Source organism: Malania oleifera, chromosome 6, assembly GCF_029873635.1.
Source record: "Malania oleifera isolate guangnan ecotype guangnan chromosome 6, ASM2987363v1, whole genome shotgun sequence".
In the NCBI taxonomy this organism is placed as follows: Eukaryota; Viridiplantae; Streptophyta; class Magnoliopsida; order Santalales; family Ximeniaceae; genus Malania; species Malania oleifera.
In genome coordinates this window covers 2,679,484-2,707,070 of record NC_080422.1, presented here as the reverse complement: position 1 = coordinate 2,707,070, position 27,587 = coordinate 2,679,484, and the positions used below count along the sequence as shown (strand labels likewise).

The 27,587-nt window shown below is 35.6% G+C and overlaps 1 protein-coding gene across 2 annotated transcripts; it reads right to left on the bottom strand.

Annotated features, from left to right (window-relative positions):
• Positions 1-1,052: 1,052 nt before the first annotated feature.
• Positions 1,053-6,340, bottom strand: LOC131158220 (rab GTPase-activating protein 22). 2 transcript variants are annotated; one of them, XM_058112923.1, is made up of 5 exons: positions 5,861-6,340; positions 4,112-4,247; positions 3,895-3,944; positions 2,790-2,843; positions 1,053-2,582 (listed from the first exon to the last, which is right to left on the bottom strand). In XM_058112923.1, the coding sequence occupies exons 1-5, from the start codon at positions 6,133-6,135 to the stop codon at positions 1,313-1,315; spliced, it is 1,785 nt and encodes a 594-aa protein (XP_057968906.1). In that variant the 5' UTR covers positions 6,136-6,340; the 3' UTR covers positions 1,053-1,312. The 2 variants fall into 2 exon arrangements, with proteins under 2 accessions (XP_057968906.1, XP_057968907.1); XM_058112924.1 differs by having other exon boundaries at positions 5,581-6,334.
• Between the last annotated feature and the right edge of the window lie 21,247 nt (positions 6,341-27,587).

Below are 27,587 nucleotides of genomic sequence, written 5' to 3'. Positions count from 1 at the left end.
TTTTTTTTTTTTGCCCCTCCCTTTCCAACGTCGGTAGCAACCATGATGGTTATTGGCACTTGCCTCCTCCTTCGTCCTCCCTGTTCCATTTTTTCCCTTTTATATTCATACAACATCCCCCTCAACAAATCATTGGGTAAGCGTATGAATAGCAAGACCTTCCAAAAACATTGTGTTATTAGGTTGATGCTCTTGTAGAACTCCTTCCCATGAATGGTGAATGACATAATTCTTTATAAGATCCTAATCACAAACTTGTTAAGAGGGCTAGGATCAAGTAATCAATTTTGATGGCTATGGATGATGCAATAACTTTAGCAATAACTTTGTCGGCAAGTGCAAAGAGCTGATTGTTCAAACTAACATATTGAAGACTAAAGTAAAATTAGGCAAAACTTAAAAAAAATGAATGGTATAACTCTCCCCATTTTTTCACCATAAAATATTGTGATTACATATTGGGGGAAGGGGGTTGTGGTGGTTAGTGTTACACTAACACTGTCATATTTGCAATGCCATAACACCACCATTTTTATCCTCTTCTTCAACTTTAACATCTCAAACAACTTTTAATTGTTTATGTGGAAATGAAAGGTGAATTTTTATGAAATAGTTCAACACAGTTTGAATTCATCTCGTAATACAAAGAATGAGTTAACAAAAGAACTTAGTACACGTAGTTACAAGTGATGTTTTGTTAAAAAAAGATTTTAAAATATTCTTGCTTGTTTAGAAATGGTAATGTCACTGTCCATGTTTGTTTCGTTTAAAATTGAAAATTTAGAAATACAGAACAACCTAGTTTCACAACCCACCAACCCAACCACCCATTCTACAAAAAATAAAATGAAAATTCTTGTATAACTTCTTGCCTTTGGTATTATATTTCTCATAAAAAAACTGGGAAAGAAGAAGGAGAAGATGATAGAACAAAGGTTTTCGAGCACCCCTTTTTACAAATTTAGTGTCCTCTTACCCTTGGAATTTCCTTGTTGAGCACTGAAGTTGGGATCATCCCTGTGGCAAATGATCCGCCAAGGCACAAGAAGAAATGGAGGTGTACGCAATGGATATTACTTATATAAGAACAAAGTTCATTCTAAATTGCTAACCTTTGCCACTATCACTCAAAAGCGCCGCGAGTGCGGGCAATACATCAACAATCCCACAATTAATTCTCTTTTTTTTTTTTTAGGTACAGAAATTGCCTATCAAATGCTGTATTTCAGCACCAACTTGACGAAGAACAAAAGAAAAAGAAAAAAAACACATCAGTGAACAATAAGGATTCATTTTGCGAAGGCCAAAGGTTTCAGGAGGGTTTCTCTAACATCTTGTCATGCAGGTTGACCACCAAGTCATGGGCATCGTCAAGAAGCTTCCAAACATCCAAATGCCCAGCCATGCTATTACACTCCCTCATGATCTCATCCATGCTGCAGTACTTTTCTATGATCAGCTTCCTCCTCTGCAGCACACAGGCTGCTATTGCATAGAGCAGCAGATCTTCCGTCGGAGGAGCTCTCAGCCTCATCCTTCCCCAGTCGGATTTACCGATCCCTGCTCTGATCGCTGCTTGATCTGCCCACATCACCTCCCACAGGCAAAGCGTCTGCTCAAAGTTTAGCTCTCTCCTGAAGAGAACTACGACCATTCTGTATACAAAAAAGCAATCCTCTGCCTGGAGCTTCTCTAGGTGCTTGTAAAGATGAGAGTCCTTGCACTTGATAATCTTTGACACAATGCTCAGCTGCCTTCGGATCCCGACTTCGTCAAGCCGAAAGTTGTGCCGAGCTTTCCTCATGAAACCCACAAAGCACCAGAAGGCCTCTTGGTCATCCTCTATCACCGAAATGATTGGAGAGAGTAAATCGCTCATTCCTTGACAGTAACCAATCTCGGAGTCGTAAAGTGCGTAGGCTTCAAGAATGGCAACAAGGCGAGCAGCATGGAAGATCCTGCATGGCTCCAGGTGATCGTAGTCTTTCAATCCAACACTCTCGGCTAACCTCTGTGCCTCTGTCTCCGACACTGCTGCCTGGGACGGAGAATAAACTATCCATTCAGCATTTGTCCGCACAGCATCAAGGCGGATGATCCTCTGCCAAGTTGCAAAATCTTCAGGCGTGTGAGATTTGGACCTTGTTACTGTTTTGGGGGAAGAGGAACTCTCATCAGCATGCTCGTCAATATTGTTTTGTTCATCTCCTTCAGTGGAAAATAAAAATCGTATATCTTCGTATTCATCAGAAGAGTCGGAGTCAGAAGACTCAGTATCACCTGGTGAGACATCTTCAAGGGCAATCCCACTCTTATCACCATCTACTTCAAATAGCGAGTCAGAGGAGGGTTCAAGAACTGGAGTGTGCACAGGCTGGTCTAAATTTTCAGCCACTTGGCTCCCTCCCTCAGCTGAAAATGACTTCCTTGTGATATCTTCTAAGCCAGCAGACTCTAGAACTTCACTGAAATTCCCACTGCCCTCATTGCTACTATTTCCAGAAATTTCCTTCGACTTACAGCTCTCATCGCTGCATTTTAGAATTTGCCAGCACTGTCCCCGCAGATTTTCATATTCTTTTCTGTCTCACAGATAAATGGAAGTAAAGATTTGACCAAGGGGGAAACGAGGAAAAAGAAAAAGGAAAATGTGTTTGTGTGTGTCGGTGCATGAGTGTGCGTGTATGTGTGCGCGCAAGCGAGAAAGAGATCCGCTTTTAACAATAAATAACATAATAATCACTGCTAGACAGCATGTGGAAAAAGCAATATGATCTTGGTGCAATTACCTCTTCTGCGCTTTTATGGAATTTCTTTCTTCCTTGGAACTATTCACGTCATAGCTGTATTAAGAAAAACCAACAATGGAACGAATATTAACTTTTGGGCACTCTGACCATCAATGAAAGAAAAACACCCAACAAGAAAATGCATGAATGGAAAGGGAAAAACAAGAAATAGCCTTCACTAAATCACATTTCCATATAGTAAAAATGATAAAGGTTGCAAGGGAATATCAAGGAAAATGGTCAAATATAGTGAGTGCTAGTTAGCACATGAAGACTTCTTCCAATTGCGTAAAGGAAAAGGTTCCCCAGCTAAATGGTAAACAGGACACCTCACTTATCTATTGTAACAGAGTCTAACAGTTCACCTCACATATTTAATGTAACAGTTCACCTCACATATCTGTTTAACTTACAAGTTATAGGATAGAAATTAGAAACATATGCTCATAAAAATTTCCTGAAAGGAAAAACTTTATACGGGACAGACACAAAGGAGTAATGGGGCCAAGACCCTGACATGACAGTAGGAAGGTCTTACACAAAGAAACCCACACAGGTAAGACATTGCAATCCACAGACAGAAGCAGCCTTCTCAACCATAGTTTAGATTAGGATTATTACTAAGGAATGTCATTGCATATAGCCTAAAACCACTTCAAACAGTGGTCATATAAAATATAGTGGAGGTGTGCAATTGTACAAGACAATGCACTTGGAGAGAACTCAAATAATAATTGTTTAAGAGCCACACAATGCTAAGGAATGTCATTGAAGCATACAGCCTAAAACCACTTCGAAGGGGGGTCATATAAAATAGAGTGGAGGTGTGCAATTGTACAAGAATGCACTTGGAGAGAACTCAAATAATAATTGTTTTAGAGCCACACAATACTAACATCAACACATATTTCAACAAGTTTTTCTGATAACTTGTTTAAAGCAATGTTATTATAATATTATCAACAGGAAATCACAAATCCTTTCACACCCACAATTGATATGCAATCCAGAGGTTGGCACAATTGCTAGGATTAGAGAAATTATATCACAAGTAATAAAAAGGTAGGGAAAATCAAAATCATTCAAATGTAGTAAAAATGCTTACACTCCAAGGAGGAACGGCCAAACCTCTGCTCTTATACTTGGATCAACGCCCTACAGAAAAGTACATTTACATTAAATCCAGTAGGGAAGTAAGTTTATACTTGGCCAAAGTTCCACTTTTATTTTGATAGCAGTGTCCAACAATAAATAGTCTTACATTAAATCCAGGCCAAATTTAAGTTTACAGTTCAATTGGAATCATAAAATTAATAACATACTCCGCTTCGAACTTTCTTCAAAAACTTAATTCCACCATCAGAAATTTTTCCATCTGGCTTAAACAGACTTTTCCATTGTTTGGGCAGCAGGGCATGTTTCCTTCTCCTACGCGACCAAGGTGATTTAAGACTCCCCCTGAAAACATAAAAATAAAGAAAAATAAATAATTTTGCTACAACAAATAAGTCAATAAACTTGGAACACCAAACAGAAAGCAAATGTACAAACAAGGATAAAAACTTCAAAGCTCATCAGTTAAGACAGAATATGATTTACAGAAACAGCATATTTCCTTTCATTAGTAAATCTCATACATCAATATCTGCATGCCTAAAAAACATGAAGTGGTGACCCCTCAAAGAATTTACCAAAAAACATAAGAAATGTTAATGGGGAAGAGGGAAATGGGGCGAAAAAGGCAAATATTCTACTTCCAGCAACTTGCTAGACAAATGTTACACCAAAAAAAAAAAAAAAAAGATTCACATTCTTTACACACAAATATAAGAGGAAACCCACACTGAAGTGCAAATTCTATGCATGGGATTCATTGTTCACAACAGCTCCATGCATTGGGATGCTGAAATAAGGATTTACAAAAAGAGTACTGACAGAAACAGAGCCCCAATTACAAAACAGAGTTATCAACTACCAGATCACTACTACGTAGTTTACGTGTCCCAACTCCCAACCCCCAGATCTAAACCAAGGTCCATATTTAAAAACGGCTGTACAATGAATGATCTCAAATAATCCCTGTTCACAACTTGAACCTTCTAAACAAGAGAAAACCCAAACAAAAACAAGCATCCAACTAACCACCATCTACTGCCACTCATGTAAAATGAGAGGTGCATGCACTCCAAGCCCAATAAATACGCAATCACAAAGAACAAGTCTAACAAAAAGCAAAATGGACTCTTGAAAGTCTGAAGTGGGAAGAGAGCAGTCCCACAAAGAACTACTGGAGCTAGAGAATGACAAACAGCACAATCCTATAGAGCAAGTTCAAGATCCAGATCCACAGAACAAATTATGACTCTGTGATTGAGAATACGAATTTGAAACTGAAAATTTAGAATATGTACATTTGGATAAAACTTCATAGAATATTGTACTAAAAAAATTGGTTGAAATTCACATAATTCCAAATTAAGTCTTAAATTAGTATTCCATAGCCACTATGAATGTTTGGGACTACGTATTTGAGGCCACGAAACATTTGAACAAAATTTCATACAATTTTGTGTTAAAATATGCACAAGTTCACACAATTTTAGTTTCGCAGACCCAGGTTCGTTTGACAAACACTACCATAACAAATTTGATAAAATGACTGGGCTGAAAATCAAGGAAATGAGGGAAATTCCAATTCCCAGACGCAAAAAATAACAAGTTCGATAAAACACATAGGAGCGAAAAGCAACGGATGTGCAGCAAGAGGAGATGAAAAAAAAAAAAAACTCACCGATCCGTGGAAACTGGTGAGGAGGAAGCAACGACTAATAGAACCGATCGCAAATGAATCCAGGACGACGACGGCGAAGAGGAATTCGACGACGACGGCGATGACGTGTTACTTCGCCGTAGCGCTCTCATTAAGTGTTTCTGTTCCGTAAGCATCTACCTACCTAGGGTTTTTTTTTCCTTTCTATTTTCTAGGGTTTTGTCAAGTGCTGACGATGTGAGGTCAGGTTACTACTCCGATTGATTGATCGGTATGGTTTGATTTGATTCGATTTGATTACCTTCTAGAGTAGACGACGGTGGCAGCCAAGGCGATGCCGGCCATGGCCGTCACGGCGATGGCTATTCCGACATTGGAAGGCAAAGAAGACGAAGCCCATAATCCGAACCCCCCGCCGCCGCCGATAAACCCGCCGCTCCTTGCGCCGCCTCCGCCGCCGCTGGTGCTGCTGCCTTCGACGAAGAAGATCCCTCTCCGAACATCACCGCCGGAGAAGAAGACTGAAAACCATAATGCCACCAGAATCACTGCTGCCCTCTTCAACTGATACACCATCACCAACCGGTGCACCCCCTGCACCCGTACCCGCCCCCACTACCTCCTTCACTCTCTCTCTCTCCTCCCCCGGTGGCAGCAATAATAACGAACCCCCTAATCGAATTATTTCGTTATGATACTCTCTCTCTCCCCCCTCCCTTTCTCTCTCTCCCTCTCTCTCCTTCCTTCTCCACTCTGTTTGATCTTCTATTCTTCTTTTTTCTGCTTTCAGAGCCCGAGAGAGAAAAGTAGATCGAAGAGCGAAGCGCGCCACCACGTGTCGTGGGCCTCCGGGCCCAACTCAATTCTAAGCCCATAACATTTCAGTGGGTAACATGGAAAGACGAATCATGGGGAAGAAAAAATAAATAAAAACTTGCATGCAACGTTTTCTTTAGTGCATGCTAATCATGTGTATTTATATTAATATTCAAAATTATTTTTTATAAAACTTACATTTTGATGTGTTGTCACTAGCAAGACTCTCGCAAGTGCTAATTTCATATTTTGAAAAATTGTGGCACCTAATTTTTTTCGTGTTTTTTTAACGTGTGATTTTTAAATGTTTTTTTCTCGTAGAGTAAAAGTTAAATTATCAAATCTTTAGGTTCATTCAAAGTATCGTTAAATAAAAAAAATTAAATATCATTCTAAAATACAACAACAACAAAATCAAACTTTAAGTCTCACTAAATGAGATCGATTATATGAACTATTTTATATTAATTTATACAATTTCATTTCTTTTGATAGATTTAGGACTATTAAATTCATACTCAATATCTCCTTATAAGTTATTTTAAGTCTACCCCTAGTCTTTTTACTACCTTTCACAATAACTGACTCACTCTTCTTCACTAGCACACCATATGGCCGGTCGTGTCTCCCAATAACTATAAAAATGTTAACTTATTTTTAATTAGTTTTTGAGATTCATCCTCAAAAAATAAAAAATAAATATTTTGTTAATTAATTGTATAAATAATTTGTCATTATTTATTTTTAAGTTTTTCAACTCAGGACCATGAATTTTGCCGCATGTCTTATAATTTGTGAAGATTTTTAAAAAAATTAGTACAATCTTATACTATATTTTATTATAATCAATACAATTTAAAGTTCAAAATATAAACTCCACCCTCCTAGTTACAAAATAATTTAGAAAAAAAATAAAAAATAAAAAATAAAGCTCTCTATATCAGATTTTTGTAATTTAAAAATAAAAAATAAAGCTATTTTCACAAGTAAATAATGTTAAAAACTTTTTGTTTTGTTCATTTTTACATAAATATTATAATTTTTTAAACAAAACTAAGTGGACAGTAATTTTTATTGTTAAAGACATTTATAAAACTTTGTAATAATTAAATATCTGAGAGATAGACGATAGTAGGTCAAAACTTACTTTACATATTTTAGGAATGAGAGACTAATTATTTGATGCTTTTATAAAAAATAATATAAAGATGTGCGCATAAAGGCTTAACTACTTTTTTCTTCCCCAACGAAAAAGAGGAAGGGAAAATAATAAAGAGAAAAAATGATGATAGAGAAGGTAAAAAGGTAAATGTAGAGAGAAAATAAGGAAGAAAATTTAAGTAAGAACGATATTAATTGTTTTTTCTTGAATGAATAAAATGAATATGGAGAAAAGATTTTTAAAAAATAGAGAAAAATATTAATATGACGGTTAAAAGGTAGAAAAAAGGATTTTAAATGAGGAGGAAAAATTAAGTCAAAAGGTGAGTAATTAAAGTAATTTTAAACTTTAAATTTTTCCTTTTTTATTTTGAAAATAATTATTTAATTTAATTATATTAAATGTTAGTTCTGACTTTAAGAACAAAATGAAAATATTATGTGACAAAAAATATGAAGATTTAATGTAGTCAAAACTTTTTCTTTATATAATAATATAGGTAGTTATATATGAGAGAGAAAAAAAAAGTCATATTAAGGAATCGGGAAAAAAAAAATATTATATCACTTAAAAGATGGTATTTGTTGTAAGGCGAGTCTATCTCTTTACTATCCTATGTCTTAATTTTTACAAGCTCTTTAGGAAAATTTATAAACTTATACGTTTATTAAGGTTTTGTTTGAAATTCGAAAAAAATTAGAGAAAAAAAAAAGGGAAATATTAAGGAATCGATATTTTCATGTTTGGTAATCAAGGAAAGTGAGAAAGAAAATAAAAATATACCAAATTTATAAACAAAATTTTGATTTTACACATTATAAATATTTGATTTTTCTTAATTTTTAGTTATATTAAAATAAATTTTAATTTTCAATAGTAATTAATAGAAAAGAAAAATACAACGAAAAATGAGTTTATTCCTTTTTTTTTCCTTTCCTTTTCTTCTCCCAAGCAAAATCTTTGACCCAAAAGAACTCTAAGTGAAGAGTGAAAATTTTGATACTGATAATAGTCACTTCAAATTCTCAAATAAGTAATTTGTATTGATGAGCACCAAATAAGTTATTTCTCATTTGATGCTTCGATAAATTGGTGTTAAGCAGTAAATTACAAATCTAGCTTAGTGGCGTTGCCTCGAGCCTAAATGTCATATAATATCTTCAACCCGATAATTTATTATTGGTTAAAAGAGCTACTGTGCTCGTTATTTGAAATCGTCAATGAGGTGTTCAGTTTAAAGTATTAAAAATATTCTCATGTCTAATGGGAATATTTTTGTTTGATTCGCACGATAAGATTCTAAATAATGTGCATAGGATTCTCATGTCGGTGTTTGACTCAACATAAAAGAAAATGACTACTATACATTTGATGTGTGTGTATAGTAACAATATAAGTCCATTGTAAATACATCAATAGATGGAAGGTAAATTTTAAGTTCGATTTTTTACTTGTTATTTACCTAGAGAAATAGATGGGCGGCAATATTTTCATCCTGTTTGGTGTGACCTAGTGGATTTGAAAGACTTGCCCAAATCACAGCTCCGGTTATTAAAAAAAAAGAGTTAAAAGTTATAACCCAAATCTAGCATTTTTAATATATGTCCATTGGGCCATGAGGGGTTGGGGGAGGGGGCAAAAGCACTTAGGATTATGAAAAGTGGTTGAGCGAAGATGGAATTTGCCACGTGTCACGCAATGGGAGGGCGGCGTGAATAGAGAAATCATGAGAGGGGACAAAGGAGTTTACTAATGCCGGACCACGTGGCCCAGTTGCCCCTCCCTTTAACCTGCATGCCCCTCTAATTTAATATAATTATGTCTCTGCCCCAATTAAATAAATAAAAATGTACCCTCCGACCAAAATACATTAATAAAAATTTAAAAAATGAAAAATATAAAAATTGTAAGGATGTTCTTTTCCGAGGCTAATAAATATATTTACTGTAGATTTACTTCAAATAATTTAAATAAATAAGTCTGCATTACATGTGAAATAATAAATAATTAATTTTTTAGTTGTGTAAAAATTATTTTTAATTTCCTATCTAGTGACCCGTCTTTGATTTTGTTTTAGTTTACTATATATATATATATACATATATATATATATATATATATAATTTTATATAATAATAAAAAAAAAAAAAGCAGACAAACATAAATAGAAATACATAATACATTTATGCTATATTTGCCGGTATGAATTTCATATTTGGATTTGAATTTGATTGGATTTAAATGAATTTTAATATAATTTTGTATCACATCTTATTCAAATCCAATACAAATTTAAATTTAAGGTATCTCCAAACATATGATTAAACCAAATAAGGGTGCGTAGGAGGGCATAAATTAGCAAGAGTATTAACACTCATATTTGTATATAGTATTATGGAAAACTAAACTTCTAAACTTAGGTTACGTTTGATTTGCGGAATGCCTGTTCTGAAGAATTGTTTAGTTTTAGTAGGTTAGATACAATTAGTTGTACAAGAAATTATGTTTTACTATTAAACAAATAATAATGTGAAACATTTTTATGAGTTCATAATAAAGAATAAATAAAGAATAACTACTTCCAAATTTCATGATGGAGATGTCTGTTATTTTCTTATTATCTATTTATTGACCTTATAAGTCACGCTCGGTTTTTACAATGACAAATATCTGTTGTATTTTATGGGTGTTTGAGGTTATGTGCAGGTATACTGATTGATAGATCAATATGATGGCACAAGGAATTGAAGTTGAAGACCTAATTTATGTTTCATTTAATTTCATTATTCTTTAAGCGTCTGTAATAGTAAATAGGGTTTGAATTGTAATAACCATATGCATCATCTGTATAGTATGATGGGTAAGCTCAAATGAAAAAAAAAATACCTAGAATGACCATAGGACACTCACACATACACATATATGTTTGGTTAAATAAATAGAGTGATTGCATGCTTAAACAGGACCGAAATGCACTAAATATGCACATTCGGTCAATTGTACTCTCAAGTACAAATTCCTCCCGGTCAATCGAATCGGTGTCGGGTCAACACTTTGACCACAGCCCGGTTGACCGAACTTACCCAGTTCATTATCACCAGGTTGACCGAACTCTCTAGGAGTCAACACTTTGACCATCTAGTCAACCATGCCAAAATTGCATGCCAACCACCTGATCGACTGAGTTCCCACGTGTGAGAACTCAACGGTTTGGTCGACCGAACTAATTAGTTCAAAAAGTTCCTGATCGACCGAACCGCCCTAAATAGAAAAATCGCACTGGAACCTCCATGTCTGGTTGACCGAACTTGTAGTTCAATTTATGGCCAGTCGACCGAACTCAGCACAGCTCAGTCAACCGAACCTGCTTTGGTCAACTGGTGCTCTCGGGTTGCCCCATTGTTTTTACCGTGGTTAAAATATTTAAACGGGGTTAATTTGCTTAAAATATATTAAAACTTTTATAATTATTCCATATATGTCCCGAACGGCTATAATTAAGGGGAAGTCTATATATACCTCTTCATTTGGAATAATTCTGATAAGATTAGCAAACTCGATTAGTGATTTTTCTCTGAATTTCAAAATCATTCTCTCTTACTTCCAAATGTCCTATACTCATACTTACCTTGTCATATTGCCAAAAATTCATTTGTAAGTTCGATTTGAGTGTTCTTGTTTTATAGGATTGCTCTCTCAAATTTGTGAGTATTTTATATTATTTTATTTGAGAGCAAGTCCTCAAGTTTTCTTAGGAGGTTTTATTGATAAGTCTTTCCTAAGAAGGCTTCGTTTGAGCTTATGAGTATTGCACTATTATTGCAATAACTTAAGAAGTTCGTATTTGATTTTGGTTGCTAAAATACTTTCAAATCATTTTCAAATATCTAGTGAGTTTCATTTTGAGAAATTTTTGAAGAGATATTTGTTTATGTGCTAAAGATCTTTGTTGCAATATTTCTTGATTAATATTATTTGTTGAACACAAAGATCAAACCCTTTTTGCAAACAAAATCTATACATCTCTTGAGCTTTATACATTCAGAGAAATCATCTGTTGAGATATCTGAAGTGTGGTTAATATATTTGTTTAAGCATTTAGATTTAACATATTGTGTGATACAAAGATTACATTATTTGCACTCTCACGCACTGATTACATCAATTGTGTAGACACCCTAATTTTTACCAAATCATTTTAGAAAGATCTAGTGCAATAAAATTTGATTCCGAATCCCGAAAATTGGAGGACCTTTTTGTGAAAAGTCCGGTATTTTAAATTGAGTCCCAGTTTTTTTAATCGAATCTCGATATTTTTTATGTGAGTTCCTATGTTGTTAACCGAGTCCCGGTATTTTTAATTGAGTCATGAGTTTTCAAATCGAGTCCTATTTTATTGGAGTCCTATTTTAAGATTGAGTCCAGGAATTTTCAAAAATAAGTCTCTTTGGTTTTAAAATTGAATTTTTCAATTTGAGCATTTTCAATTTTTAAATTGAGTTTTTCCAAAATTTTCAAAATTTTTGGAGTCGAGTCGTTTAATTTTTAAAATGAATTTTTTTTGAGTCATTTTTATTCCGGGTCCACCGTCGCCGGGAATCGAGTTTTAATTCTCAAACTCAAGTCTTTCCTTTTGCAAGAAAAAAATGGAGCAACAAAAAATAAATTAAAAAATAAGAAAAGGAAAAGCGTGTGAATGGTCCCTCTCAACAGAAAGCACATGCAGGAATATTTTCTGTTAAAGATTTTTTTTCTTTCTTCCTGCTTCCTGCTTCCTGCTTCCTGCGTGCTTTTGCACGCCAAAACCCTCTACAGAGTCCTTATAAGTGCACCAAGCACAACTGGAAAGGGGGGTAATATTCACGGTTCATCTTCTCATCCTCTCTCTCTTTCTCTCTCTCTCGTTGGTTTTCCCTCTTCGTCCCCGCTGCAACACCGAGAAGACCTAGCCTCTCAAACTCCCTCGCACTACCCTCTCAGCCCCCAAACCACACACAGTATCTCCCCCCATCTCCTTCTCAACCATCTCCAGCCTCCTTAGCACCCTCGTGGCCACGAGTAGCACCCGCAACCCCCATCCAAACCAGCACCACCCTCGGCCCCTAGCTCTCTCTCTCTACTGCTCATCTCTATCACAACTTCCTCCTCTCTCAGGTCCCCTTCGCAGCCCAGCAACCATCCCAACTGCTCCCATAACCACTCACACCACCTGCAGCACTTGCAAACTCACCCGCAACCACCTATCACACAGCTGCTCCAGCCAGAGACTCCCCCATCACCATCTCTCTCTGGTTTTCCCTCTCGTCTCCCACAGCAGATCTGACCTCACTCACAACCGCAGCGGTAACACCCGTGACCTTCACTGCACAGATCTCGGCCACCCACGTCTTCCCTTTCACATACTAGACAGCCGGGATCCAGACTTCCTCTCCGAGACTCCCAGAACCGACACTTAGCTCCTCTTTTAACCTCTCGTTTCCAACCAAGCCAGCAAACCAGCAGCTACATCTCTCTCCCAGCTCTCTTTCTCTTCATCGGATTTCTCTGGAAACCATCTCGGCCATATCCACCCTCGCCACCCTCACGTTGTCGTTACACCACTCCTGGTGTCGTCGTGCCAAGACCAGCTGTTCTTCAGTTCCCTCGTTCGGCCGCAGAACAAGATAGCCATAGCCCGAGCTTCATCATTACTCCTCGCAAACCAGCACAACCTCACTCCGGCTGCCCCATCAACTCTGAGATCTTGACAACGCCTTCGGCCTCAAACAGCTCCAATCACCATCACCAACTCACCGCAGCAAACCAGCAGCCGAGGTCACCCTCAGTCGTCACCCAGCCCGGTGTCGTCACCACCACTGGCAACAACGGTGCTGCACCAAGAACGCTAACCCCCGCTCTTGACAGCTTGGTTAAAATTCCATATCTGCCATTCACCTGGGATCAACGAAGGTACATCTAGCTTCCGTCTCAAGTTTCCATGAATTGTGCGTTTGATGGAAACTCAGGTCTTTTGTTATTGAATCATTGATTTTAGTCGAAGAAATAATGAGAATAACGGTGGATTTAATCCCTGATTGGTTATAATCTGCTTTTGAGTCGTGATAGTTGAAGAGGAAGTAGTTTGGAATGGTTAGTATGGATGAATCAAAGTTGGGAGGATGGTTGATCGTATGAAGTATGTGGAACTTTGTGGAGTTGCCAGAAGAACGGACGCTTGTTTAATATTTAGTGACTTTATGATGATAAAATTGTGGTGCTGAAAAGCGTCATTGTGTTCTTGGTGGGTTTGCTTGCTCATTGAGAACGAATTTGAGTTGATAAGGTTCAATTGTTGAAAACAGCCACGGTACACCACAGCTAACACACAGCTCACGCACATACTCAATACACCCTTACGCACAACACTCGCCCACCAACGCAAATTGCCTGCAACTCTGTTAACACGACACCTCCACGACCCATGCACCCCTAGCTGCGGCCAACTCCAATTTCGGCAATGCGTCAACACACACAAAACCCCACTCATAGCTGTGACCACCATCCTTGACCTCTCACCCACTGCACAACTCCATGCCTCGCTCATAGCTTCCATACCCACACGCATACAGCCGCAACCACCCACATCACCAACTCCGATAGCCCAACTCCAGCCACAACCACCCGCGTACAACTCTCGCATGCAGCAATGCACACCCACACACACACCATTGAACCCCGACCACCATTCATGCCCTTACACACCCAGAAAACTCACACCAACACACACCTTTACACACCCTAAACCACACACAGAAGCTTACCCAAATACACACATCAACACATTGCTACACACACTAAAACACACTGTTTCACCCCCACTCGCACACACTCACTACACACACTTGCACACACATTGATTCACGCATCGCCCACTCGCACACACTCACTGCACACACCTGCACACATTGATTCATGCATTACCCACTCACACACCCAAACATCCCATGCATGCACGTCACACACATGCACTATGATATTCTATCTCACTCCATCCTATTTGCATTATTCTTGTATATATACTTGTGACTATTGTACATTTGTAGGGATATAAAAAATCATAAAAAGGAAAAATTTAGGAGAAAATTCAGAAAATATTCTTAGTCTGACTTTCATTATTTATCTTTTCGATATTTGAGACTAGAGAGATATGGAAATTTTCTAAGAATAGAAAAGATAAAAATTGGAAAAATGTTTTGGGACATGAAGACTGTTTCTAGTACTTTGTCCCTCTCGCACGCGTCCCATGGGCGCTGCAGGTTGACTTAGCCATGACCGGGCCTAAAACGGGTCGACCCTTCTTGAATTGGTTCTTTCTCGAGTCAGTTAGGTCTTTTGAACCTGTGTGAAACCGGTTTACCCTTCCATTTTATTTCCCTTTTTTTTTTTCAACTTTTGCGGATTTTTCCTTAATTCCCTTTTTGTTATTTAATCACTTCTGGAAAAATATTGAAAAATCACCAAAAAATCGGAAATTTCAAAAATGTCTTTGCACTTGAAAAAATCACGAAAATCCAGAAAAGTCTTAGAAAAATCACAAAAAAATATTTTTAAGGTCTGTTTTTGTCACAAAGGAGTCTGAAAACCTCCAAAATATACTATTTTCATATTTAGAAAATCCTATTGATTTCAAAACTCCGAGAGTGTATTTTTGTATCCTATTTTCTCGATTTTCCATCCCAATGATTGCAACAAAGGGTATGGACTCTTCGGAGTATTGAATTACCCCGATTTTGAGGGAATACCTATATAGTATATGTTTTGTGCATTTTCTTTGATTTTTTGGAAGGAAGTAATTTTGAAAGGCTTATTAGATTTATTTTGGGATAATTTTTAGTTAATTTGGAATCGTTCGTATGAACGGGCCCGTAGGGGGTGCAAATACCTTCCCCTCGCATAACCGTACTCCCAAACCCGACCCTGATGATGCAGACCAATTCTACCCCTAACGGGGTTGCAATAAAGTGTTTTAACCGCACTTCAAAAGGTTAGTGGCAACTCCATCACACATTATTTTTCCACTAAATATTCTTTTTTCAAAATACAAATCCCATTTTTGCCACTGGGACGTCGCGACAACCTGGCGACTCCGTTGGGGACGCTTGAGAGTCGAGTCAGTGATTAATTGAGAATTATCCCGATCTTAAATCTAAATAACCCTTCTTGATTACTCTGTGTTGGCCTTACAAGGCTTAATATCCTATTTTGATGCTAACAAACAAGTGGATCTTAACATACTATGTTAAGTGATGTATTTTCAGGACTAAATGAAGAATGCAAGGTTAAAGAGTTCATGAGAGCTTGTACCTCATATATGGAAGGTTATATCAAGCTTAAAGCATGGATTTAAAGTTTAAAGCCTGAAGATCATGAGAGCATTGATATTAAAGAAACAGCTTCAAAGAATGAAAGCCCAAGTGATCAACACGGAAAGCTCAAAGAAAGATGAAACAAGTATAAAGGCCTAAAGGAATTCAAGAATCGAAAAAGTCTAGGAAATTTCATGTAAGTACTTCAAAGAATTTCAATATGGATGCATGAAGCTCTTAGGTAAATTTATTGGACCTAAATACCTTTGAACATACTTGGAAAATATTTTTATAAAGTCAAAGATTGTTTCAAAAAGGATAGAATCAGTTTTGGAATGAAAAGCACCAAAAAGAGAATTTCTCAAATGCTGTCAATTTTTCTACATCTGCATTGATGCACATTTTTATCCATTAAAAAATATTTATTTTAAAATTTGTTTAACATGAAAGTTTTAAGATTTTATCTTATCTTTAATTTGACACCAAGAACATCAAATTTAGAGTTATAGAGAGAAAGTTATGATAAAAATAATGAAGGGTACTCGAAGTTGACAGCATGACAGATGACTGTCAAGAACTTGACAGACGACTGTTAGAGCAAAATAAGACATCTGTGCGTGTTTGAGCAGATGTTTGACACCCTACTGCCACTTTAATTTAACTGGACAGACAACTGCCCAAAATGGACAGTCTGCTGCCACACAACTATTTTGTATTTTCTCATAACGGTCAAATTTGTAAATGAGGTTGCTTGGGGCTCAAAATTTATGGAAACTTGGGGGATACTTCAACACACTTAGGGATCAAGTCATACACTTTTTAAAGTCTATAAATAAGCCTCAAAGATCATTGAATCAATACAACAAAGAATTCAAATTCTGAAAAAATTCAAAGTCCCTCTCAAATTGCTCTTAAATTCTCAAGGCTCTCTTTTGTTCTCAAGCTCACATATTGTGCACGAATTCAACTGAGTTGTTGCTGATCTTCTTCCACCGGAATTGTTCTACAAATTCTAAATCTTTCAATCATTGAAAGAATTAATCGGTGATATACTTCATTGAGCTTCAAGTTATATTCCATATTGTGATTTACTTTGAAGTATATTAGTTGTGCTGTAATTGGTGTACTAACCAGCTCTTTAAGGAGCAAGTTCTTTGTACGCATATATTTGATTTGTATCTTATAGATTGATGATTCCAAGGGTTGTTTGGATCGTTGGCTAAGTATGGGGATATTGCTTAGAGAGACGGGCTCTAGCTTAGTTAAGGAGTGACCGAACGAGGGGATATCGTTTGGAGAAGGCAGGCTCTAGCCTTACCCACGGAGTGTTGTAAAGGTTTGTTCCGCCCGTTAAAGGAACAAGTTTAGTGAATCCTTTGGTGGTTTACCAAAGGCGAGGACGTAAGCTGGGTATAAGTCGAACCTCGTAAAAATCCCCTTCTCACTTTCTCTTTCCCTTACTCTTTATTTTCAGCATATTTAAATTGCGTGGATGGTTTAATTGATAATCTTATATACTGCGTAATATTTGGAAATCAAGTAAACTTAAAGTTTAATTTTGATTTGGGTTGCGGAAACCGAAAGGGAGTACGTTGGTTAAACCATATCTTGCGGAAACTATACGAGAGTACGTTTCTTGGTTAAACACTCAAAGATAAATTAACTTAATATTTATTTGAGTTTTGAATATTTGGAAAAAGTGATTGAATGTTGTATTGAACATCATATTAAGAAAATCCATATATCTAGGGTTGACAACAAAAGTTTTATTGTGTTTGTGAAAGGATTGTTAAATATTAAATTACATTCTTCACAAGGTTTTCAAATTCATAATCACGGGGCTTATATAAACAAACAAACTATCTCAAGATCTTATATTACCAAAGCGCTGAATACTTTATATCTTGGTTTGATTGTTTGTTGTTTAACTTGTACTTGGCAAATAAATTGATTGTTTGGCTTGAAGATTGTGTTTAATTGATTGATTGTTTTATTGTGTTATTAATTGGATAAAAGAACTAAGTTCTTGTCTAACGCCCCAACTTGGGTCTGTTAGAGAGCATTGTGTCTCTCCTCCTCCACTTGGACCAGACAATAGGGAGGCGGGCCTTATTAGACTAATGACTAACCCCACAAATCAACACGTGTCATTTTCAGTGTGTTTTGTCCTCACTCACACACTTCCTGAGAAAACTTCCCTGGTGGTCACCCATCCCAATATTGTTCCAAGCCAAGCATGCTTAACTATGGAGTTCTTATGGGAAAGCTCCCGAAAAGAAAGGTGCACCTTGTTGATATAGGTAGTAACATCTAATTTTTTTAAGTCTTTCATCCATGGGGTATCACATTCTCCCCTACTTATAGAACGCAACATCCTCGTTGCGAACCCACATTTCCAAATTCAGGCGATGTGAATCTCATCACACTTCCGACTGGGTGTTGACTCTGATACCATTTCTAACTCCCCAACCTAGGTCTGCCAGGGAGCACTGCATCTCTCCTCCTCCACCTGGACCATACAACAGGGGGCGGACCTTATCGGACTAATGAATGACCCCACAAACAAACATGTCGTTTTCAGTGTGTTTTGTCATCACTCACACACTTTCTGAGAAAACTTCCCAGGTGGTCACCTATCCCAAGATTGCTCTAAGCCAAGCACGCTTAACTATGGAGTTCTTATGGGAAAACTCCTGAAAAGAAAGGTGCACCTTGTTGATATGGGTAGTAACATCTAATCTTTTTAAGTCTTTCATCCATGGGGTATCACATCTTGATTGATTAAAGAATTAAACAAACAAGTCAAGAATTTGTTAAAAGAAATAAAAGAAGTTTAAGGTATCTTAAAAGGAATTAAAATAAATTTTTAAAATCCAATTCACCCCCTTTCTTGGGAAGCTATTCCTAATTTCAATTGGTATTGGAGCGGGGTTATAGCAACTCTTAACTAGAAGCTATAAAAAGATCTAAATGGCTAACTTAGGCATAGCTCCCTTTGGAGAGGGACAATCTTCAATTAGGCCACCAATCTTTTTTGGACACAACTATAAATTTTGGAAAAAGAGAATGCAAATATACCTTCAAACCATGGATTGTAAAGTTTGGGAGGTTGTCACGGATGGTGATCTAATTCCTACCACATTAGTAGATGGAAAACAAATACCTAAGGAAAAGAAAGACATGATTGAAAGAGATTATAAAATGTTGCAAATAAACTCTAGTGCTATGAATGCTCTATATTGTGCTTTAGATGCGAATGAATTTAATAGAATAATGGCTTGCAAATTAGCTAATGAAATATTGGACAAGCTAGAAGTCACCTACGAAGGCACTATAGATGTTAGGGATAATAGGATCGATATGCTCACAAGTGAATATGAAGCCTTTAAGATGAACCCAAATGAATCCATAACTAATATGTTTACTAGGTTCACTCACATAATAAATTCCCTAAATGCACTAGGAAAAACCTACACCCCTTATGAAATGATAAGGAAAATTCTTAAAGGGCTACCAATCGTATGGGAACCAAAAGCCACTGCCATAACCGAAGGAAGAAATTTGAAAAACACTTCCTTATATGAACTTATAGGTTCTCTCCTTACATATGAAATGGCAATGAATGAAAAGAATGGAAAAACCAAAGCCCAAGAATCTATAGCCTTTAAAGCCTCAAACTTTAGTAGTGAAGAAGAAATGAATGAAGATGAAGTAGCCTTCATATCTAAAAAGCTAGCAAGGATACTAAGAAGGAAAAACAAATTTAAAAGAAGAAACCAAGACTCCGAATCAGATGAAGAAGGAGAAGAAATTAGCAAAAATAAATCTAAAAGTAAAACTCCTACATGCTATAATTGCAACAAACCGGGCATTTAAAACTAGAATGTCCTCTACTTAAGAAAGAGTCTAAGAAGAAAAAGAAAAAGGTCATGAAAACCATTACTTGGGACATGATGAGTACAAGTAGTTCGGAAAATGAATCAAGTGACCAAGAGGTTGCTTATACGTGCTTTATGGCTTGAGATGATAAGGAAAGCTTCTCATCTAAATCTTCAAATAAGTCTTGTAGTGATGAATCCAATGATGAAAGCATGCCATCTTATGAAGAACTTCAAAATGACCTATTCAAGGTGCAAAAGATGTTAATTAAAGTAACTAAACAAAATACCTCATTGAAAAACAAGAATGAAACTATAACAAAAGAGTTATAATGTAAAAATCTTGCTGAAAAAGAAAAATACTTGAAAATCAAAGAATTAGAAAGCAAGAATGAAAAGATGATAGAAGACCTTCGATCCCTATCTTCTACGGTATATGAGAAAGATATATATGTTTCTGAATTAGAGGATAAAATAATAATTATCTCTAGAGTTAGAGAAATCTCAAAAGAAGGTTGATGGCAAGAAAGACATAGAGATAAATGATCTCAAAAGTAAAATTGAAGATAAAGAAAAGATCATCTATAACTTTACAAAAGGAAAAACAAACTTTGACAAAATGATAGGCTCACAAAGGATGTCTTTAAATAAAGAAGGCATTAGTTTTAATGGAATTGAAAATAAAAAGAAAATGAATCTTTACATGGGTTATTTCTCAAAAGCCTCCAAAGACAATGCTACCACATCTAGTAATGCCTACACTAATACAATATGCTATCAATGTAATAAAAATGGCATATAAAGTTTGAATGTCCATTTAAGAGAAAATGAGTGAAAACTAAACAAATATGGAGAGTTAAAGAAACATCCTTTATCAAACCAACCGGAACCAAGAAAGTATGGGTACCAAGATGAAAGACTAGTTCATAAATGAGAAACTCCATGGATTAAGTCATTCCCCTTTAAAAATTGAGAAAGTAACTTAATTCATGATAAAAAAAAAAAAAAATGAGTTTAAGAGCTTATTATAACAAATTCAAAAATGGCATTATTGGCAAAATCATAGGATGATTTTTTTTACAAAGCTTAACTTAAAATTTTTTTTTAAGAAAATATGAAATTGAGCTTATTACATAAGTACTTCAAGTTGATTCAAGTATGATTTTTCATTTTGAAGATCATTAGGTAAAGAGACTTAGAGACCTTAGTATAAAACTTGGAATAAGTTTTTCAAAGTTAAACAAGTTCATATTCCAAGATTAATTTAGCAAAGAAGAAAATATGTTGAAATGAGGAAAATCTGCTGATAGACGACTGTCCGTTCAGAGAAAGACGACTAGCATGTTATGAAGTGTTTTAATACAAGTCAGAAGACTGACAGACAACTGTCAAGTAATGGACAGACGACTGCCAGTGATCAGTGAGCCGTCTGTGAGTGTTTTGCCAGACGACTGTCAACCTTTTGTGTATATTGAAAAACTGATTTGTTCATGGACAGACGACTATCACCCTTCTGTTCATTTTTAAAAACCTGGTTGTTTAGTGACAGACAACTGCCCCCTATTGACAGGCGACTGCATAATTTTTTTAAAAAAAATATTTGAGAATGAAATGCTATATGTTCCATGCTTACATGCCTATATGAAATGCTATATGTTCGATGCTTACATGCCTATATGATATGCTATATGCTTCATATGTATGACTTGACTTGACTTGACTTATATTGATATTTTATGGCTCACTATGTTGAAAATTTGAGCATGAGATTATTGAGCAACAACATGAATTTTGATATGAGATTAATTCTTGATCATGCATGCTATTGATGAATTACATGGATATAATTACTGCTTTTTATATTGATATCCATGAGCTATGAGAGATATAATGGTTATATTGATATCCATGAGCTATGAGAGATATAATTGTTATATTGATATCCATATGCTATGAGAGATATAATAGTTATATTGATATCCATAAGCTATGAGAGATATAATGGTTATATTAGTATCCATTTGTTGTGTATAATGTGATAATGACTTTGGTATGTATAAAGTCTTTGGTATCCATGAATATTTTTGGTATCACATTTTAAAAATTTTAATTGGTATCACAATTTAAAAGCTCACTTGGTATCACAATCTAAAAGTTAAATTTGCCTTTTAAGCATGACAAGTATGATTATATCTATGAGTATAGTATGACATTGATGATATTAGCATGATATTGATATTTGATACATGATGTGAATCAATGTTTTGAAACATAGGATGATGAAAGCAAAAAAATGATAACAAAACTGAATGTATTGAATTCAGGGGAAGTGTTATGTCATATTGCTTATATTATGATTGTTTCCCTATTAATCAATTCAAAGAATTTTCAATTGGTATCATAAATTAAATTTTCAATTGGTATCAATTCTCAATTGGTATCATGAATTTTAAATAGATATCATGAATTCAATTTTAAATCGATATCATAAAATCAACAATTGAAATCTTGAATATTATCTAAAGGAAAAAGTTGTTAGTAATGAAGTTACAACTTATATACTTGAATGTTATAACACACTACACATGCTATATTGAAAAATAAATTGAGTGCGTACATATGTTGATATGCATGCTTAATGATATGCTCAACATATGATTTTACTTGAATTTAATCACTTTTTTTTTCTTCTTTTTGATGGATGTCAAAAGGGGGAGAAGTTTTAAAGCAAAAATTAAGTATAGTATTGCAAAAACAAAGCATGAGCATAATATATGTCAAAAAGAGAAGTATTTGATAATGATGAGCATGATTGTAAAAGAGGTTTTGAAATTGATATTGATCTTACAAATATTGTTAAGATGATGCTTATTGAAAGGGGGAGTCTTTTTAAGGCTCATTCTAATTTTTGCTTCCAATTTGTCATCATAAAAAAGGGGGAGATTGTTGGCCTTACAAGGCTTACTATACTATTTTGATGCTAACAAACAAGTGGATCTTAACATACCATGTTAAGTGATGTATTTTCAGGACTAAATGAAGAATGCAAGGTTAAAGAGTTCATGAGAGCTTGTACCTCATATAAGGAAGGTTATATCAAGCTTGAAGCATGGATTTAAAGTTTAAAGCCTGAAGATCATGAGAGCATTGATATTAAAGAAATAGCTTCAAAGAATGAAAGCCCAAGTGATCAACACGGAAAGCTCAAAGAAAGATGAAACAAGTATATAGGCCTCAAGGAATTCAAGAATCGAAAAAGTCTAGGAAATTTCATGTAAGTACTTCAAAGAATTTCAATATGGATGCATGAAGCTCTTAGGTAAATTTATTGGACCTAAATACCTTTGAACATACTTGGAAAATATTTTCATAAGGTCAAAGATTATTTCAAAAAGGATAGAATCAGTTTTGGAATGAAAAGCACCAAAAAGAGGATTTCTCAAATGCTGTCAATTTTTCTACATCTGCATTGATGCATATTTTTTCTCCATAAAAAAATATTTATTTTAAAATGTGTTCAACATAAAAGTTTTAAGATTTTATCTTATCTTTCATTTGACATGAATATCATCAAATTTAGAGTTATACAAAGAAAGTTATGACTAAAATATTAAAGAGTACTTGAAGTTGACAGCAATACAGACGACAGTCAGAGCAAAATGAGACATCTGTGTGTGTTTGGGCAGATGTCTGACACCCTACTGCCCCTTTAATTTAACTGGACAGACGACTGCCCAAAATGGACAGTCTACTGCCATGCTGCTGTTTTGAATTTTCTCATAACGGTCAAATTTTTAAATGAGGTTGCTTGGGGCTCAAAATTTATGGAAACCTTGGGGATACTTCAACAAAATTGGGGATCAAGTTATACACTTTTTAAAGTCTATAAATAAGTCTCAAATATCATTGAATCAACACAAAAAAGAATTCAAATTTTGAAAAAATTCAAAGTCTCTCTCAAATTGCTCTCAAATTCTCAAGACTCTCTCTTGTTTTCAAGCTCACATACTGTGCACGAATTCAACTGAGTTGTTGCTGATCTTCTTCCACCGGAATTGTGCTACAAATTCAAAATCTTTCAATCATTGAATGAATTAATCGGTGATATACTTCATTGAGTTTCAAGTTATATTCCATATTGTGATTTACTTTGAAGTATATTAGTTGTACTGTAATTGGTGTACTAACGAGCTTTTTAAGGAGCAAGTTCTTTGTACGCATCTATTTGATTTGTATCTTGTAGATTGACGATTCCAAGGGTTGTTTGGATCGTTGGCTAAGCAAGGGGATATTGCTTAGAGAGGCGGACTCTAGCCTAGTTAAGGAGTGACCGGACGAGGGGATATCGTTTGGAGAAGGCAGGCTCTAGCCTTACCCAAGGAGTGTGTAAAGGTTTGTTTCACCTGTTAAAGGAACAAGTTTAGTGAATCCTTTGGTGGTTTACCAAAGGCGAGGACGTAGGTTAGGTATAAGCCGAGCCTTGTAAAAATCCCCGTCTCACTCTCTCTTTCCCTTACTCTTTATTTTTAGCATATTTAAATTGCGTGGATGGTTTAATTGATAATCTTATATACTGCGTAATATTTGGAAATCAAGTAAACTTAAAGTTTAATTTTGATTTGGGTTGCGGAAACCGAAAGGGAGTACGTTGGTTAAACCATATCTTGCGGAAACTATACGAGAGTACGTTTCTTGGTTAAACACTCAAAGATAAATTAACTTAATATTTATTTGAGTTTTGAATATTTGGAAAGAGTGATTGAATGTTGTATTGAACATCATATTAAGAAAATCCATATATCTAGGGTTGACAACAAAAGGTTTATTGTGTTTGTAAAAGGATTGTTGAATATTAAATTACATTCTTCACAAGGTTTTCAAATTCATAATCACGGGGCTTATATAAACAAACAAACTATCTCAAGATCTTATATTACCAAAGTGCTAAATACTTTATATCTTGGTTTGATTGTTTGTTGTTTAACTTGTACTTGGCAAATAAATTGATTGTTTGGCTTGAAGATTGTGTTTAATTGATTGATTGTTTAATTGTGTTATTAATTGGATAAAAGAATTAAGTTCTTGATTGATTAAAGAATTAAACAAAAAAGTCAAGAATTGGTTAAAAGAAATGAAAGACGTTTAAGGTATCTTAAAAGGAATTAAAATAAATTTTTAGAATCCAATTCACCCCCCCTCTTGGGAAGCTATTCCTAATTTTACTCCATTTTCATTTTTTGTACAAATTGATGATTTGATTGCATATATGTGAATAATTGTGTGTATAAGATTAATTGTAAATGCTTTGCCTGCCTTGGTACTTGGATAAGCATGTGATTAGTTTTGTTTGTTCTAGATAAGCATGTGTTTAATTGTGAATATTGTGTTCAAATAAGAGCATGGATGAATGTGGGGCAGAAGGTTTTGGCAGAAAATATGATTTCACACACTCTCACAGCTCTACACCCGGGCTTTCCCTTATTAGGATTAGAAAGGAGTATAATAGTACTAGTTTCCATGTGACATGGCCTATGGGGACTCGCGAACCACTCCACTCAGTGCGAGTTTTGTCCTGACCTCTGTGAGAAAGGATAAATTTTCAATCTGGGAACCTGTTGCCAATAGGGATTAGAGCCTAACCACGCAATATTATCCAAATAAGTAGTCAAAACATACATACAATCGTAAACTACAAGTTTACCGATTTCGATTTCAAAAATAGCTAATATAAACAGAATCCCCTTACCTTTTCCCGAATATCAAAACCCGAACTCTATGGTTCCATAACTACAAACCAAGTTCCCAAAACCTAAACATCAAAGAAGTATACTTCACTATAATTCTCACTACTACCTATATACCAAAACGAAAATGAAATCGGACCCTTACCTCAATTTTGGATCAAAACCCGAAAATCCTAAAAACGAAGATCTGATCCACTATCTTCGAAGAGATTCTCCTCCTAATCCATGTAGCAACATCAGATCGTTGATTCAGGTAACGAACGACCCGAAATCTTAGAGAGAGAGAGAGAGAGAAAGTTTAGGTTCTAGAGAGAGAGAGTGTGTGAAAATTTTGGTTTCTTAACTCTTAAGCAAAGCCAAAAGATATTTATAACTCGGTTGACCTTGCCAGACTCGTTGACGAGACGACGTCCTCATCAATGAGCCATAGAAGGAAGTTTTGTAATGACCCGAAGAATAATGGTATTTAAATAATAAAGAGGGAGCGAAATGGAAACAGAAACATAAGAAGGCGGTAGACTTTGTCGACGACATTGCACTTTGGATGTAATAACTCTGGAAGATTTACACAGGGCCTCGTCGACGAACACAGGGAGTTCGTTGACGAGCTCATAAGGAGGCCTCGTCGACAAAGCCACACCTCGTCGATGAGAAGATATCGAGAGGATTTTTAGGCAGTCTGAAATTCATCGATGAGGAAGGAGGGTTCGTCTTCGAAATTCCTTGAGGACTCATCAACAAGATGACGTGTCTTGTCAATGAATCTGGCTCTATAAATTGCTAAAACTCAAATTTTTCACAAAATTTAGCCCAAGTTACCTCTCTTTCTCTCTAAAATGCACCCCTCTCTTTCTCTCTTTGATCCCGGCCCCGTCTCTGGCTAGATCGACGATCTAATGCCACCACGATGCTCCTAGCGAAGTTCTCTGCAAGTCTGCCAGAGCAAATCGTCAGTGGAAGTGGTTTGAAATTCATCCCAAATTCAGGGTAAGATGTTTTATTCAGAATCTGCTGTCCCTACATTTATAGGAAATGTAGTATGTAAGAAAATACTGATGTTTTGTTCTGGGGAATGTCGCTTTTAGGGTGTTGAGTAGAGAACCCTGCGGGTGTAGTATTAGAGTTCAGTGAGGGCTTTTTCAGAAACTAGGTAAGGAAAATATGTTATGCTAGGAGATTTTGCTTATATTATTAGAGATTTTATATGCATGTATACCAGTTATTATGCAGTTTTATAGAATAAGAGTATTAAAAAATGTGTGGCCTGAGTAGATATTATCTGATATAAAACCTTATGCAGTTTTTCTCAGAATATCATGTTATATAGTATATACGAGCATATGTAGATCTACAATTTTATTCATATCAGTATATATTCAGATATTTACACAAACAGATATATATACATATACACAAATGTTTACTCATATCAGTATATATAGTATTTACAGAATTTCATGTTTTCCTAATGCCATAACACTCAGTTTATATAGACAGTTTATACAAACAGAATATATAGTTATAGTATCAAGATGTTACAGACATGTTGTTCAAATATTACTGTATTTACAATATAGAATTATAATGTCATGGTTATTTTGGAATCATGATAAAAACAGTAAAGATAATTATAGTATATATATTTATATAGTATCAGATCCCTGATGAGATATTACAGACAGATACAATCTACAGAGCATGGTACCGTTACTATATACAGAATAGAGTGCAACCACATATCTCAGATAGTGTGTGGGTACCGTCAAACCATGCTTAGAGAGGATGACGCTCCCTAGTTGGGTTGAGGGGGCTTGTTTGACGAGGTAGCAGTTCCACTTCCATGCTTAGAAGTGGACTTAGTTTGGCCGGACTGAGATAGTGTAGAGTATAGTGACTTACTTGGAGGGTCGACCAACGTTAAGTCCCGCCTACGGGCCACACAACCTTGTCATGAGGGGTCAAATCGTGACATACATATTTCCAGGGAAAAGCATAGTTATATATATGTATACAGTTTTACAGCATTTAATGTATATAGTATGATATTAGCAGTACGAAAGATAGAAAGTTTAGATGATACAGT

What these genes read in the sequence shown, in the direction of transcription:
- LOC131158220 (XM_058112923.1), bottom strand. Translation starts at nt 6,135, where the DNA reads ATGGTGTATCAGTTGAAGAGGGCAGCAGTGATTCTGGTGGCATTATGG. An exon ending in ACCGTCGTCTACTCTAGAAG is followed by an intron (nt 4,248 to 5,860) that starts GTAATCAAATCG and finishes TTATGTTTTCAG; the next exon opens with GGGGAGTCTTAAATCACCTT. An exon ending in TGGCCGTTCCTCCTTGGAGT is followed by an intron (nt 2,844 to 3,894) that starts GTAAGCATTTTT and finishes TTCTTAATACAG; the next exon opens with CTATGACGTGAATAGTTCCA.